The sequence below is a fragment of the Notolepis coatsorum genome (assembly GCF_963971535.1).
Source record: "Notolepis coatsorum genome assembly, chromosome: 3".
In the NCBI taxonomy this organism is placed as follows: Eukaryota; Metazoa; Chordata; class Actinopteri; order Aulopiformes; family Paralepididae; genus Notolepis; species Notolepis coatsorum.
In genome coordinates, this window is record NC_140167.1 from 180,222,207 (window position 1) to 180,237,182 (window position 14,976).

Here is a 14,976-nt window from a genome sequence, read left to right on the forward strand (position 1 = left end):
GAAATGGCCTGGCTTGGATCAATGGGTTGATTAATCCTAAATGGTTAGCAACACAAGCTCTGCGGGTTCAGGGGCTAATATGAGCATTGGAGTGAATCTGAAGACGCCCCCCTGTACGTAGACAGGAAGGGACTGGATGTATTTAAGCTCAACTGAGGGTGAACAAAAGGCTGTTGGGAGAATCGATGAGGACTTACCTTGAATGTAGTAGGCCTGGTGTATTCTGTGTGGAAGGTTCCATCTCTGTAAGACACGCAATGTGCAATGTTCACAATGGGAAGATGGAATGAACACTTGTCTGTGCTGCTGAACTCATTCTCTCGCAACTAGCACTTTCTTACTCGTAGAACCTTCCCTGAACTACCAGGACATTTTACTTTGTACAAACTTGTACTTTCTACTAGGAACATGTACTTTCTAGGAACCCGTAGTAAGTTCTTGTAATTAGTACATTCTAGGAACGCGTAGTAATTTCTACTAGGAACTTGTACTTTGTAGGAACTCACAACTTTCCCTGAACTACCAGGACATTTTACTTTGTTCAAACTTGTACTTTCTAATAGGAATTTATACAGTCTAGGAACCCGTAGTACGTTCTTGCAACTAGTACATTATAGGAACCCGTAGTACTTTGTACTAGGAACTTGTACTTTCTAGGAACTCTTAGTACATTCTTGGAACTAGTTTCTTGTACAAACTCATAGTGCTTGTAATGAACTCACTTGTAATGCAGCAGGTCGGCTCCTCCACGCTTTGAGCCTGGGTCTACCTTCACCTTCCTACAGAGTTTACGACCCTCCGAGTCTCTGAGAGAGAGGGAGAGAGCGATAAAGATAGAGAGAGAGACAGAGAGAGGGGAGGGGGAGAGGGAGAGAGAGATAAAGATAGAGAGAGAGACAGAGAGAGGGGAGGGGAGGGGGAGAGGGAGAGAGGGGAGGGGGAGAGGGAGAGAGAGATTTAAGTAAAAAACTTAAAACCAGATTCTCAAACATAAACATAAAGACGGACAACACGCTCATCACAGAAAAGCTGGATGTAGCCAATTACTTAAATAGATTCTTCACAAACATAGCCACAACACTGGTAAACAAACTACCCTCCCACTCAGGGCTTTATGGGGTAGAACACATAGTAGCATACTACAAGAACCTAGGGGTCCACAAAGACGACTTCAAACTGGAAATGGTAACAACAGATGAGGTACTCAAAAAACTGAGCGCCCTCCAACCCAACAAGGCCACTGGCCATGACAACATCCCCTCCAAATTCCTCAGAGACTCAGCAGCCGCCATCACCCCAGTCATCACACACATAATAAACCTCTCCATAAAACAGGGACACGTCCCCAAGGACTTCAAAATTGCGAGAGTGACCCCTCTGCACAAAAAAGGCAGTAAATTAGACCCAGGCAACTACCGCCCTGTTTCTATCCTTACCTCCATCTCGAAAGTCATGGAAAAAATTTTATACGAACAGGTCGAAAAATACCTTGCGGAAAAAAATCGAATCTACGAATTCCAATCTGGCTTCAGAACATCCCACTCCACTGACACATGCCTTCTCTATTTAAACGACCACATCAAACAAGAGGTGGACGCGGGCAAATACTGCGGCATGGTCATGCTGGACCTACAAAAGGCCTTCGACACTGTCAATCACACCATTCTGATTGACAAGCTAAAAGCAATTGGTTTTGATAGTCTATCAGTGAGCTGGATGCAATCCTACCTGGAGGGGAGAGAGCAGATGGTGGAGGTAAACGGTACCCTATCCCCCCCCTCACAGTAAACTGTGGTGTTCCACAAGGAAGCATACTAGGTCCGCTACTGTTCCTAATTTATGCAAATGACATGTCGTCAGCTTGTGACTGCAACTTGTTCCTGTTTGCGGACGACTCAGCCCTGCTGGTCTCTGACAAGAACAAGTTACAGGTTGAAAAAACCCTCAGCTCAGAACTAGGCAAAATCTGCATATGGCTCGCTGATAACAAACTATCATTACACATGGGCAAAACAGAGTCCATTCTCTTCGGTTCAAATAACAAACTCAGCAAGACCGACGGCTTCTCAGTTACAGTGGGTGACAATATTGTCACAAGGAAAGAAGATATTACCTACCTGGGTTCCATCCTAGAGGCTAATCTTTCCTGTGACAAAATGGCATCCAATGTAATAAAAAAAGTCAACCAACGAACACGATTCTTGTACCGGATCTCCTCACTGGTAAACAAGAATACCCTGAAGACTCTAGCAGGAGCACTCATTCAAGGGTACTACGACTATGCTTGCACCTCATGGTACCAAAGCACCTCAAAGGCGCTAAAAACAAAATTACAAACATCTCAAAACAAACTGGTCAGACTACTGCTTGACCTTACTCCTAGAACCCACCTCACCCCTGCCCACTTTGACAACCTAGGATGGCTTAGAGTAGACGACAGAGTACAGCAACTTGCAATGGGCCTGGTCTACAAGATACACTACACGACCAAGGTACCCATGTACATGACAAAATACTTCCCAAAGGTCAGTGAATACCACGATCACAACACCAGAGGGAGCTCCACAAATCATGTTAAACCCAGATTCGGCTCAAACAAGGGACTAAACACGTTTCGCAATTATGCCACATCAATGTGGAACGCCCTACCCAAAGCTGTAAAGGAATGTGAATCACTACCCACTTTCAAAAACACTCAAAAAACACCTAAGGGAGACTGCAACTCGAAACTGGCCCCTGTAAATGTCCGAACACAACCCCCTCCAATGTACAGTAAATTACCAAGTATGGTCTTGTCAATAATCCAATGTACAGTGTTGTTTGTACAGTTGTACAGTGTCCCCCACCCACCCCTCCTACCCACCCCCCCCCCCCCCCCACTCACCCAACCAACCACCTCCAATGTACAGTCCCCCCCCACCCCCACCTACCCAATCCAATGTACAGTTTCTACGCCTAATGTATATACTCTTTTCTTTCTGGACTCTTTTTGTATCACAAACAGTACTGTAATTGCAAATCTGGTATGTCATAAATGTATAGATGTAGCAGTACTGTCTATCTGTATGTCATATATGTTACGATGAATTGAAAATGGGGGACCCTGATGTAAACAAGACGAAAGTCTTTCTCTGGTCTGCATCCCCTTAACAATTGTATGTATTGAGCCGTACTGTACCCATTCTGCAATCTGTTAATAAAGTTTTCATTCATTCATTCATTCAGATAAAGATAGAGAGAGACAGAGACAGAGAGAGGGGAGAGGGAGAAGAGAGAGATAAAGAGAGAGGGGATGGGGGGAGAGGGAGAAGAGAGAGATAAATATAGAGAGATGGGAGGGGGAGAGAGAGATAAAGATAGAGAGACAGATAAAGGGGAGGGGAGAGAAAGGGAGAAGAGAGAGATAAAGATAGAGAGAGACAGAGAGAGGGGAGGGGGAGAGAGATATACAGATAGAGACAGATAGAGGGGAGGGGAGAGATAAAGATAGAGAGAGACAGAGAGAGGGGAGGGGGAGAGGGAGAAGAGAGAGATAAAGATAGAGAGAGAGACAGAGAGAGGGGAGGGGGAGAGAGGGAGAAGAGAGAGATCAAGAGAGAGAGACAGAGAGAGGGGAGGGTGAGAGAGGGAGGAGAGAGATAAAGATAGAGAGAGAGACAGAGAGAGGGGAGGGGGAAAGAGGGAGAAGAGAGAGATAAAGATAGAGAGAGACAGAGAGAGAGGAGGGGGAGAGAGGGAGAAGAGAGAGAGAGAGCTTGAGTAAAGACGTTATGTACAGGAGAATAGGTCAACCTATTCTCAATCGTATAACGAGGATAATGTCTGTAATTGAAAAGGAGGTCTTTGGGGACACACACATGTCTAACTACCCCACCCACACGTCCTGCAGTGAGTATTAATGATCAGAACTTCCTTCAGTCATAATGAGCTAGGGAAATGGTCTGGGGGGGGGGGGGGGTCAGAGAGAGGGGGCCGTGCGCTAAGCTCCTATGCTAATAGTAATTCAGAGAGATGGAATCCAATTACAGCAGTGACATCACCAAGCCCCAGCAGCAGCTAGATACCCCTCTGTCCTTTAAGAGAGGAGCAGGGCAGCGTTTAGGGTGTTCTATATGTTACACATAGTTATCCATCATTATGTCTGCATGATAGGCAGAGGATAATAGGTGTGTGTGTGTGTGTGTGTGTGTGTGTGTGTGTGTGTGTGAGTGTGAGTGAGAGAGAGAGAGTGTGTAGTGGTGACAGACAGACAGAGTTTCAGGTAACGTCTTTGTGGCCTGTCCCACATTGTGCCGACTCACGAAGACAGATGGTACCGGTGGGGGACGGTGGAGGACTCTGGAGGAGCAGACGTGACCCCGACACGTTGGGTTTGGGAGACGAGAGGCAGTCAGTCATCCGTTTCCAGAACCGCTGAACCCAACTCCTTGACTCACTGCCACCACGTGTGACAAAAAGACTGCAGCGGAAATGCTTTTCAAGGGACCCTAACCTCTCAACGAAGGATGGGGAAACGGTGCAGTACGACAGGATGCAAACATCACGTACAGTGACAGACACGGATAAACTGAACATAACACGCTGCCACGCTGAACTGTACGAAACCGAACTGAACTCAATTGAACTGAGCTGTACTAAACTGAGCTGTACTAAACTGAACTGAGCTGTACTAAACTGAGCTGTACTAAACTGAACTGAGCTGTACTAAACTGAGCTGTACTGTGTAGGCCTGGTTACCAACAAGAGGACAGGCAGCATCACAGGCCAGCTCATGTTGAGTAAAGATGGCCACCCGGGTCTAAACCTGAACGCAAAGACTCGCAAGAGTCGCAGCCGTAGAGTATGACTCATGATATACAGTATGACTCATGATATACAGTATGCTGCACATCAGCCTTTTTATTGTCACTAAAAACCAATGAGAACACGTAGCCCTCACTGGGAAGAGCCAATGGGAGGGCACCTCTCACAGTGGCCAGGATGACATCATTAAATCAATCCAATGTGTCCAGCCCCAGGGGAAAAAATACAGCTAATGGCGGCTAAACCCAACCCGGCCCACTGTGAGAAATCACAATTCCCCCACTGCAGAGGGTGATAATGTATTATTGTCTACTCTGGTGTACGTCACACGGTGAGTCAGATCCACAGGGGGTAGACTGCTGGAGAGAGTTGGTCAGGGTAGGAGCGGGAAGAGAGGCTGAAAGCTGGGGACAAGTAAGTAAGTAAGTAAGTAAGTAAGTATTTATAAAGCACCTTTCATACATGTCATGTAGCTCAAAGTGCTGTACACAATTATAGGCATATATAACGATAAAAGCAATAAAGTCATAGTGATCAGTTAAGATCAATGTTAAAAAAAAAAAAAAAAAAAAATAATAATAATAATAATAATAATAGTAACGTAAAAATGAAAATAACGTAAAAACAGTCATTTGCTTACCAGTTTGGGAGAACAGGTCCGCACAAACATTTCCGCTCAGTGGCAACCGGAAATGCACTAAACCAATGCACTTGTATGGTAGGTAGCAATGTTTAGGTCTTATAATGCTAGTGTAGTTACGTTTTTATCAGTGGTCATAGTTGGGTCCATAGTGCTTTACCAAGTCCCACGGATCCATCAGTGGCCGTGTATTGTGTGCGTATGTACCCGTTCGCTCATGTGGTCAGTGGCCAGAGTTGGGTCCACAGGACTTATCCAAGTCCCATGGACCCATCAGTGGCCGCGTCTTGTGGTAGAAAGAAAGAAAAAGAAAAACGCATAAAGAAAACAGTCTAAAGTTTGAAAGTTTGGGAGGTCCGCAGAAACACGCCTTCAGCTCAGAAGCTGAGGTGTGTCAAAAACGTTTGAAAAACTGGAGGCGTGTCTCCTATTGTACCCATTCCTTCATCTAAAAAGTTTGAAAGTTTGGGAGGTCCGCAAAAACACTCCTTCAGCTCAGAAGCTGAGGCGTGTCAAAAACTTTTGAAAAACTGGAGGCGTGTCTCCTATTGTACCCATTCCTTCATCTAAAAAGTTTGAAAGTTTGGGAGGTCCGCAAAAACACTCCTTCAGCTCAGAAGCTGAGGCGTGTCAAAAACTTTTGAAAAACTGGAGGCGTGTCTCCTATGTACCCGTTCCTTCATCTAAAAAGTTGGGTCCACAAGGCTTATCCTAGCCTCATGGATCCATCAGGTTTTTCCAAGCCATAACTATTTGTAAGCTAGACTGTATAGGTACGTTTTTAATTTTCCTTTAAAAATGTGTATAGAGCTGGCGTTTCTGATGTGTGTTGGTAGTGTGTTCCATAGTTTTGGGGCATAGTTGGCAAATGCCATACTTCCTATCCTTTTTTGGTTTCTGGGCGTGTCTAGTAAACCTGTAGTGGATGACCGTAGCGTTCTTGAGGGCAGATAACTAACTAGGGAATTTGCTATGTATTTTGGGCCTTGCTCATTAAGAGCTTTATATGTTAGGAAAAGGACCTTAAAATCAATTCTATGAGTTATTGGAAGCCAGTGCAGAGTGGCCAGGACTGGAGTGATATGTTCTCTTCTCCTTGTATGAGTTAGTAATCGAGCTGCAGAGTTTTGGATAAGCTGAAGCTTCCCAATGGTTGCTTTGGGAAGACCAGTGAACAGTGCATTACAATAGTCAAGCCGACTTGATACAAAAGCATGAATAAGTTTCTCTGCATCCTTTTTATTTACGAAAGGTCTTACTTTCGCTATGTTTCTTAGGTGGAAGAATGACGTTTTCATGGCCTTATTTATATGAGACTTAAAGGTCAGGTCTGAGTCCAAGATGACACCTAGGCTTGTAACCTCAGTCTTTACATAGGATGACAGACTCCCCAGGTTTTTACAAAGCACTTCCCTTTTCGCTTTTGGGCCGATCAATAGGATTTCGGTCTTGCTTTCGTTTAATTTTAGGAAGTTATTGTTCATCCACTTGTTTATTGCTAACAGACAATTTGTAATGGACTGTATGGCTGTAGTGTTAAGGCAAGTGAAAAGGTCCTAATAATAGATGAGACAAAGGGAGAAACCTGTCGACTCAGGTCTCAGTGACTCATCAGCAACACAAACTTTTATCCAATCCAGAATAGAGCTAGAACACCAATGTGTTCCGGGCAGTAGGACGAGTCATTTCAATGGGTCAGACTTCGCTTTTTATATTTCCTGAAATGATGAGCATTCGATTTGAAGAGGTCCTGCTAAAAACATTGTAGCATTAAACATTTTCTTAATATAAAAATGTTAGTGTAACTGTGCATATGACAAATAAATATCCTGAATCTTGAATCTATGTGGGCAACACAATTTATCTATCAAAGTATCGATTAATTAATTAAGTGCTTCGACTGATCATTTCTTTAGCCGGGGACAGCCCTTTTGGACAGACAGGTGTTCAACAGACGGGTCCAAATGTTAAACCGAACCATTGTGCTGGAAAGCGTTTGTGCCACGATGCCCTACCCATGTAGCAGCTACACAGGACCACGTTTCTTACAGGCCCTAGTCCTGTTTAATAGCTCCTTTGCAACACGAGGTGTTACTCAAAATGTTTCCGGAGAGATACAGCATGTATACATGCTGCCTGGCTGGCAAAATTGCCATCTCCCTTCCTGTATGACCTCATCCGCTCTCCTTGGGGATCCCAGTTGGCCTCCACTCAGGTCCCCGTCATCTGTTCAAAGTGTGTCATCCTCTTCTTTGGCAGGGCTGACCATTCTCACACTGTGATTCACCCTCTTCTCTCTCTCTCCCTCTCGCTCCACCGCAAGCTCTCAGCTGGGGCTTTGCAGGGCTGGCGGTTCTCACACTGTAATTCTCCCTCTCTCCACTATCCTCTCTCTCTCTCTCTCTCTCTCTCGCTCCACCGTGAGCTCTCAGCTGGGGCTTTGCAGGGCTGGCGGTTCTCACACTGTAATTCTCCCTCTCTCCACTATCCTCTCTCTCTCTCTCTCTCTCTCTCTCTCTCTCTCTCGCTCCACCGTGAGCTCTCAGCTGGGGCTTTGCTCTGGAGCGTGTCCATGCGGGGAAGGTTGGAGGAATACAACAGGAGCACAATGCTTCACTACAGAGGCTGGCACTGGATTATTACCGCACCCTACAGAGATGAACCTAGCTCACTCTAGTCCGGGGCCCCCCTGCTGGGACTCTGGCACGGGTACCGCGAGTATTGTTGGACGCATTTCTAGCTAACGCTAACCACACCCTTCAGCGCCAGGGAGCGGGTGGAGAGAAGGGAGGGAGGCGACAACATATTATTCACAGAGAGAGAGAAAACACACCAGAGTCAGAAAGTAAACAAAAAGAAGAAAACAAGGACACGTATCATGTCTTTAACACTATGATCGCCGTGGACGAGTTTACACGTCATTCCTAGCCATGCTCATTCTGCCGAAGACGCCGTAACTAGTCTTTGATGTCAATATTTCAAAAATCTGTCATCGAAATCATATTTCCTTTCCGGAGCCCTGAGACACACTGCAAAGTTCCACTCAACTCTCTAGCGGTTCAAGAGCGCCATCTGGTGGCCGATCGGCAGATCGCCAGCCGGAAATTAACCTTTGAACCGGTAGTGCTCATCCATATGTGGTCCGGGCACTCGCTATCGTTAGAGAGACTGCGTATTGACACAGTGAACATCGATCGGTGCAAATAACTCGAAAAAACAACATGATTTGGACGTATATACTATTATACAACCTGGAAATGGATCGGGCATTTCTCCATCCCATAATAGAAACAATTCTGTTCCACGCTCATCTGCCAGCGGCGCGAGGAAGCCACGGTAAGATTCAGCGTTATATTCTAATTGGCTTCTATACTAACTGATCTGATGAACATAATATGACCCACACTAGATGAATCATCGAACGCTGCCCACGGAATTATAAACGATCCCCCGCCCATCCGGTCATCATCAGATGATGCGTAGAAACTTCTAGAACCACGTCCAGATGAAATTTTTTATCTCGCACAGATTCCTACCAAACTGTATTTGATCATCAATATAATGCATTTAGGGCTATAAATCACGTTCTGGAGAAAGCTGCAGAAAACGATAAAAACATACTTATACTTTAGACCATATTTTAGTATGAATATGTGAATGAAAAAGTTTAACGTTGCTACACCCTGAACAATACATATAGGACATTGAATGGGCCATAATAATGGCAATTTAGCAATATAATTTAAAAAGTTATAGCCCTGCAAAGAAGGGGAACTTCTCCATAGACAAATAGAGCTGGCGAGGGATGGTAAATTATGAATTTAACCCATGGCGATTAAAGTGTTAATAACAAGTGAGATCGTTTAAGTTCAGGCACTTCTGCTTGTTGTCCATCAGGCCCCTGCATCTTAGACACAAGCTTGAGAGATTGGGAGTGTTGCTTTGAGTGCCGATGCAGTTTGCCATTAGATGCGCCCCGCCACCTCTCCGGTGAGGAAGACGGCTCATACGGTTGACGTGTGGGAGACCAGATCACTGGGTAGCAATTAAAGCAAACATGAGTTTTGGGGGGGAAATAATTCCTGCGGGTGCCTTAGGAATATCTAGTTTCTTTTCTGTATTAACTTCCGGAGAGAGTGTGTCTGTTAAGCGATGGGGAGCGCTGCTCTACACACCTGACCGGCTTCCAGGACACGGAGGTGGAGACGAGCATCTTCCCAAGACACACACGCGTTCCCCGTGACTCACTCATGCATACACACTCAACGCCCATTTAATCTTCTCCACAGCCAGAATAGTGAAGAACTCTGCTCTCACTGAGACTAGGAGCAGCACGAGGCAAATGTGTGTGTGTGTGTGTGTGTGTGTGTGTGTGTGTGTGTTGCAATGTGCACTCGTGTCTTAATTCATGAAGGCAGCAGCGAATTATGCAATCAGCGCAGGGTCGCGTTGTGCATGCGAGGGAAGGCATACAGGTGCACTAGTTGGGTCACTGGAGTTCTGCTTGCAGCCACTACAGCAGACGGTTTAGATAATATCCAAAGATGGAAGGTGATAAGTCACGCAGCTATTTGAGAATTATCAGGTGCTTTTAGGGAGAAGGAATTTAATAGTGAATTCAGTGGAATATATGATGAACCACACCCAAGATATCGGTCTGCTTTTTTTTATGATCCTCCCTGAAACGCATGTGTACGAATGAGGAGCGTATTGTAGCAGCTGGTTTTTCACTTTCTATCTATCACTTTTTTCTTCCTCAACCATTTTCTGTGTCGTCAGTGACTTCAAATATATATTCAAAAGAAAATCGATGGAATGTGGAGTCATCCGTGTCTGATAATCTGTCATACATTCCAAGAGATAGGGGTCAGGTCTTGTTGGAGTCAGGCCTAGTTAGTTCTTGTTATCAAGATGGTGGTGGAGTGAGCCGACTTCTCGTCAGACAGACTTTGCTCTGCCTTGACCCAAGGAGATATGCACATCCAAGCCTCTTTAGTAAATATCACGCACTACACACCTCCTCAAAGCCACCTTATCTGTGCCAGAAATTATTACAAGCGCTATACTCAGCATTTAATGAGCATATTTATAGCAGGCCTGGACACCGACTGAAAGCCTAGTGAAGAGAGCGGAAATTATATGAAGAGACACGACTGAACAGTAGTGCTGTAGGTCTTCAATAGCTCCGATAACTGTGTGAGTGTGTCAAATTGTGCTCTCACAAAAGGAGCATCAGGGGAGAGTCATTTAATTTGTGTCGGAAAAGCAATAAATCTCCACTGACGGAAGGCTCCAAATATTTTTTTGGAACAAAGTGTTCAGACTTTGCAACCATGGGGGGGCATCCGTTGGGACAATGGGGACTGTTTTGTAATGAATACAGTGTCTATGGACATGATGAATGGACATTTATTTTTTAGCATTTGATCATATCCAGTATTTAAGGCCGCGCAGTTAATATCAATATATTTAGTATTTTTTTACAGTATAACAATATGTATTTTTCTTTCCCCCAGTACACATTTTTGTGTGTGACTTTCACTGCTGCAACTTTTGTTAACAACGGTTCTCCTGAATACATTTCATCACAAATATGTATAGCAATGCTGCAATGTGCAATTTTATATAAACTGAAATTAATTATAATATGTTGGCGAATGTCTCATGGAAATGTCAAAAACCTTAAAATAGGCTAAACCCCTCCCAGCCCTACCCGTGGTCATGACGGAAAGGGAAAAGGGTACCAGAATATGATTTATTCATCCGTCTTTTAATATTTCGTCATTCATCATCCCGTCCGGTACGTACCCACAGTTGACCCAGGCGATGGTCCCCTGGCCCTTCAGCGTCTGAGCCACGTCAGACAGCAGCTTCAGCTGAGAGTCCCCAGACGTGGCTGTGAACACAGAACACACTGTACGTCAGGCCGACGGTTACCACAACCATTCAGTTGCTCTGGACGCAAGACAGAGGGAGTCCTGTCACGTCAAAAACAACTCACAAGAGAGAGGAGGAGTAGAGTTACAGTGCTTTTCAACACGTTACCACAGTCAGCCGGTGGCTGGGAGAGAGAACAGAGAATCATTGGGCTGGTGGGAGGTGATGCTGGAGCTATTCCCAATATCACTGGAGGGGGCTGGGGGCTTGAGTTACCATCAGCTTTCATCATCTGACAATAGTGTGGATAGGGGGGGGTTATATGGTTGACACAATGGTTATATGGTTGATTTTAGGGTAAGGCACATTACAGTTGTACCTTGTACCTGCCATACAGGTTATGAGTCATTGGGGCTAAGAGATATATCAATATTGTTTATTGTCCATCTGTGTTATCGCATTACTGTTTTTACACAATTGTAAAACAATTTAGAATAAAGTTATCCGTGAAATATTTGAGAATGTTAATTGGAATTGTGTAAGATTGGTACTGTATCACACTATCAGTGTAGTTTGGTACTGTATCAGTGTTAGTTTGGTACTGTATCACACTGTATCAGTGTTAGTTTGGTACTGTATCACACTGTATCAGTGTTAGTTTGGTATTATACAATGGCATGCAAATATCTTGATTCTGATTGGCTGAAACAGTCAAGTTAGCCGTTGTTATTTCGTATAACACACTCCACGTGACCCCAGATCCCTCCCACAAACCGAATTACTTTTTCTGAATGAGTCCGCCATAGATAGACAAATGGAAGTATGAATAGCCTTTGAACGAATCCTCCAAAAAAGATACAGTGAACTGGAATATGTTAGTTCGTTATACATATGTTGGATTATGTAATTGGTTTGTCATGACCCATTGTGAAACAAAAAGAAAATCGCGGACTTAAACTTTTTTTTTTAATGGCCGTCGATTTTTTTTTGTCAGACTTGGATCTACTATTCAGCGTTTCCCATTTTGGGTCGTGGACCCGTTTTTATTGGGTCGTCAATTGGCAGAGTAAAATGCATAACAATCAGGCACGTTGGAAGGGGGAAGTGGCAGCTTCAGTTAGTTGCACAAAAGTAAAACGGTTATATAATATAAAGTTATAAGTTTATCCTGCTCAAAGCACTTGACTTCACCATTGTGTTAAATTGTATCTGAATCGGGAGATGATCTTCTCTCGTCACAATTGAAATAATATTTTCTCCGTCGCGCAAAAGCTGGCTGGCAGTGGTATCACACTGTATCAGTGTTAGTTTGGTACTGTATCAGTGTAAGATTGGTACTGTATCACACTGTATCATTTATCTATGCATGCTCTATCACAGGGCTATTCAACTAAATTGTTCAGGGGGCCACATTGTCAGAAACCCAAGGGGCCAGGGGCCGGACTGCCACGGCGCCTCCCCGTGCTATGAATATATGTACACTTGACACAACACGCAACCACATTTTCACAACTTTTATTTAACTACATTGCAAAAGTAGTATACTTTTCAAAAAAAGTGCTTCATTTATGTGCCACATCTGCAACATCTCCTGCAGAAAGTGCTTCATTTATGACTGTGCAACAACTGCAACATCTCCTCTTCAACATTTCAATATAAAAATAAAATAAAAAACAAACAAGTGCATGATGTGCATCTGAACATTCTAACATCAACAGTAACACTTGAACAAAAAAACACATTTATAGTGCAGCTGAGCTTATGAAAAAGTGCTTCATGTCTGTGCAACAACAGCAAATCACAGCATCTTATTAGCACTTATTGTCCACTCTTAACTCTCAAACATCAGGGGGGTGGGGGGCAGACAGGCCTAGCCTACATACACACATCTAATGAGAGCGATTGCACTTCTTTGACTGGGCAATGGCAGAGAAAGAGGGTTCATAGGAAGTGAGGGCTACCCGCAAACAGTGATGCAAATGCTCATTTGTCAAGGAGGCACGTTGCTTGTTTTAATGGCATTCATGTGAGAGAAACTGGATTCACAGGTGTATGTTGAGCCAAACATTGTTAGCACAGATATTGCCAGCGTTTTTATTTTGGGGAATGTCTTGACATGAATACACTTTATCCAAAATGTTGTGGTGGATTAATTCTCAAGTGCCTGCTTCAGAGCAGATGATGCTTGCATGTCAATTATTTCAAGTTGCAGGAGACCTTCATCAATGTGAAGTGATGCAAGGAACTCTTGTCCTTTTGTGGAAATAGCAGCTACATTGGCAAATGGGTTGCTCACAAAATGCATCAATTCTCTGGACATGTCAAATTCATCAAATCGACTTGCAAAGTTTTCCCTCAATTTATCAATGAAATCTGTCATTAATTGAGTGACTTTTGGCTCAATTGTGCGTGTTAACGTTGACATGAAAAGAAAAAAGTAAAAAAAAAGAAAAAAGATTTTTTTTTTTTATTATCATGTAATCTTTGGCGGGCCGGTCAGAATCATCCCGCGGGCCGGATCTGGCCCGTGGGCCGCCAGTTGAATAGCCCTGCTCTATCATGATGAACATGAGTTGGATTACCTAACATGTTATTCTCCATACCTAAGCAGACACCGATATATATTATTTATTTATAAAAATCGAAGTCCTTCTGAATATTGAGATATTTATACATTCTTTTCCCCATATTGCCCAACCTTATGAAACACGTTGAACTATGAACTCCAACACGAACCACGCAGAGAGTTCATTAACGTTGTCAAGACATTTTATTTTCATATTCGAATCCCATGCCCATCGAACAAAGCTTCGAAGTATTTAAGACAGCCCTACTGTAAACAATACAGTTCAGTCTCACTGTAAACAACAGTTCAGTCTCACTGTAAACAATACAGTTCAGTCTCAGTGTAAACAACAGTTCAGTCTCACTGTAAACAATACAGTTCAGTCTCACAATACAGTTCAGTCTCACTGTAAACAATACAGTTCAGTCTCACTGTAAACAACAGTTCAGTCTCACTGTAAACAATACAGTTCAGTCTCGCTGTAAACAATACAGTTCAGTCTCACTGTAAACAATACAGTTCAGTCTCACAATACAGTTCAGTCTCACTGTAAACAATACAGTTCAGTCTCACTGTAAACAAAAGTTCAGTCTCGCTGTAAACAATACAGTTCAGTCTCACTGTAAACAATACAGTTCAGTCTCACTGTAAACAATACAGTTCAGTCTCACTGTAAACAATACAGTTCAGTCTCGCTGTAAACAATACAGTTCAGTCTCGAGGCTGCGGTTACACTAGGCCCGGTTTTCGTTTCAGTTTCGCTTTTCAGAACGCTACGTAATGGCAGACAAGTTAGACATCGTTTTTGCCTCCTGAGCACAGTGATGTATATACATGTAGTACAATGCCAAAGCAGTAGGTGGCAGTAGGTGGCGATGTAGTTCAAACATGAAGGCCATTTTCAACCAATCAGTAAAGTTGAATGTGCCAATACACTTCCTGCTAAAAAATCAACAATCCACCATCTTTAAATGCCTCGCGTGAGCCATTTAGCCAACGTAGCATTTATTTTTCAGCAAAGAAAATGCAATAAACAAAACGGATACATTCACTGTGTGTTCTGCCTCTCATTTGTTGATGAAACAAAACC

General features: G+C 43.7%; 1 protein-coding gene across 1 annotated transcript in view; it reads right to left on the reverse strand.

Moving 5' to 3' along the window:
- Positions 1 to 14,976, reverse strand: part of pdia5 (protein disulfide isomerase family A, member 5) — a 182,063-nt gene that overhangs the window by 81,222 nt on the left and 85,865 nt on the right. Inside the window, exons 3-5 of the mRNA XM_084309735.1 lie at positions 11,252 to 11,339; positions 723 to 806; positions 198 to 243 (exon numbers count right to left, since the gene is read on the reverse strand). Coding sequence (XP_084165861.1) covers positions 198 to 243; positions 723 to 806; positions 11,252 to 11,339 — 218 coding nt within the window. The remainder of the gene's footprint in view (positions 1 to 197; positions 244 to 722; positions 807 to 11,251; positions 11,340 to 14,976) is intronic.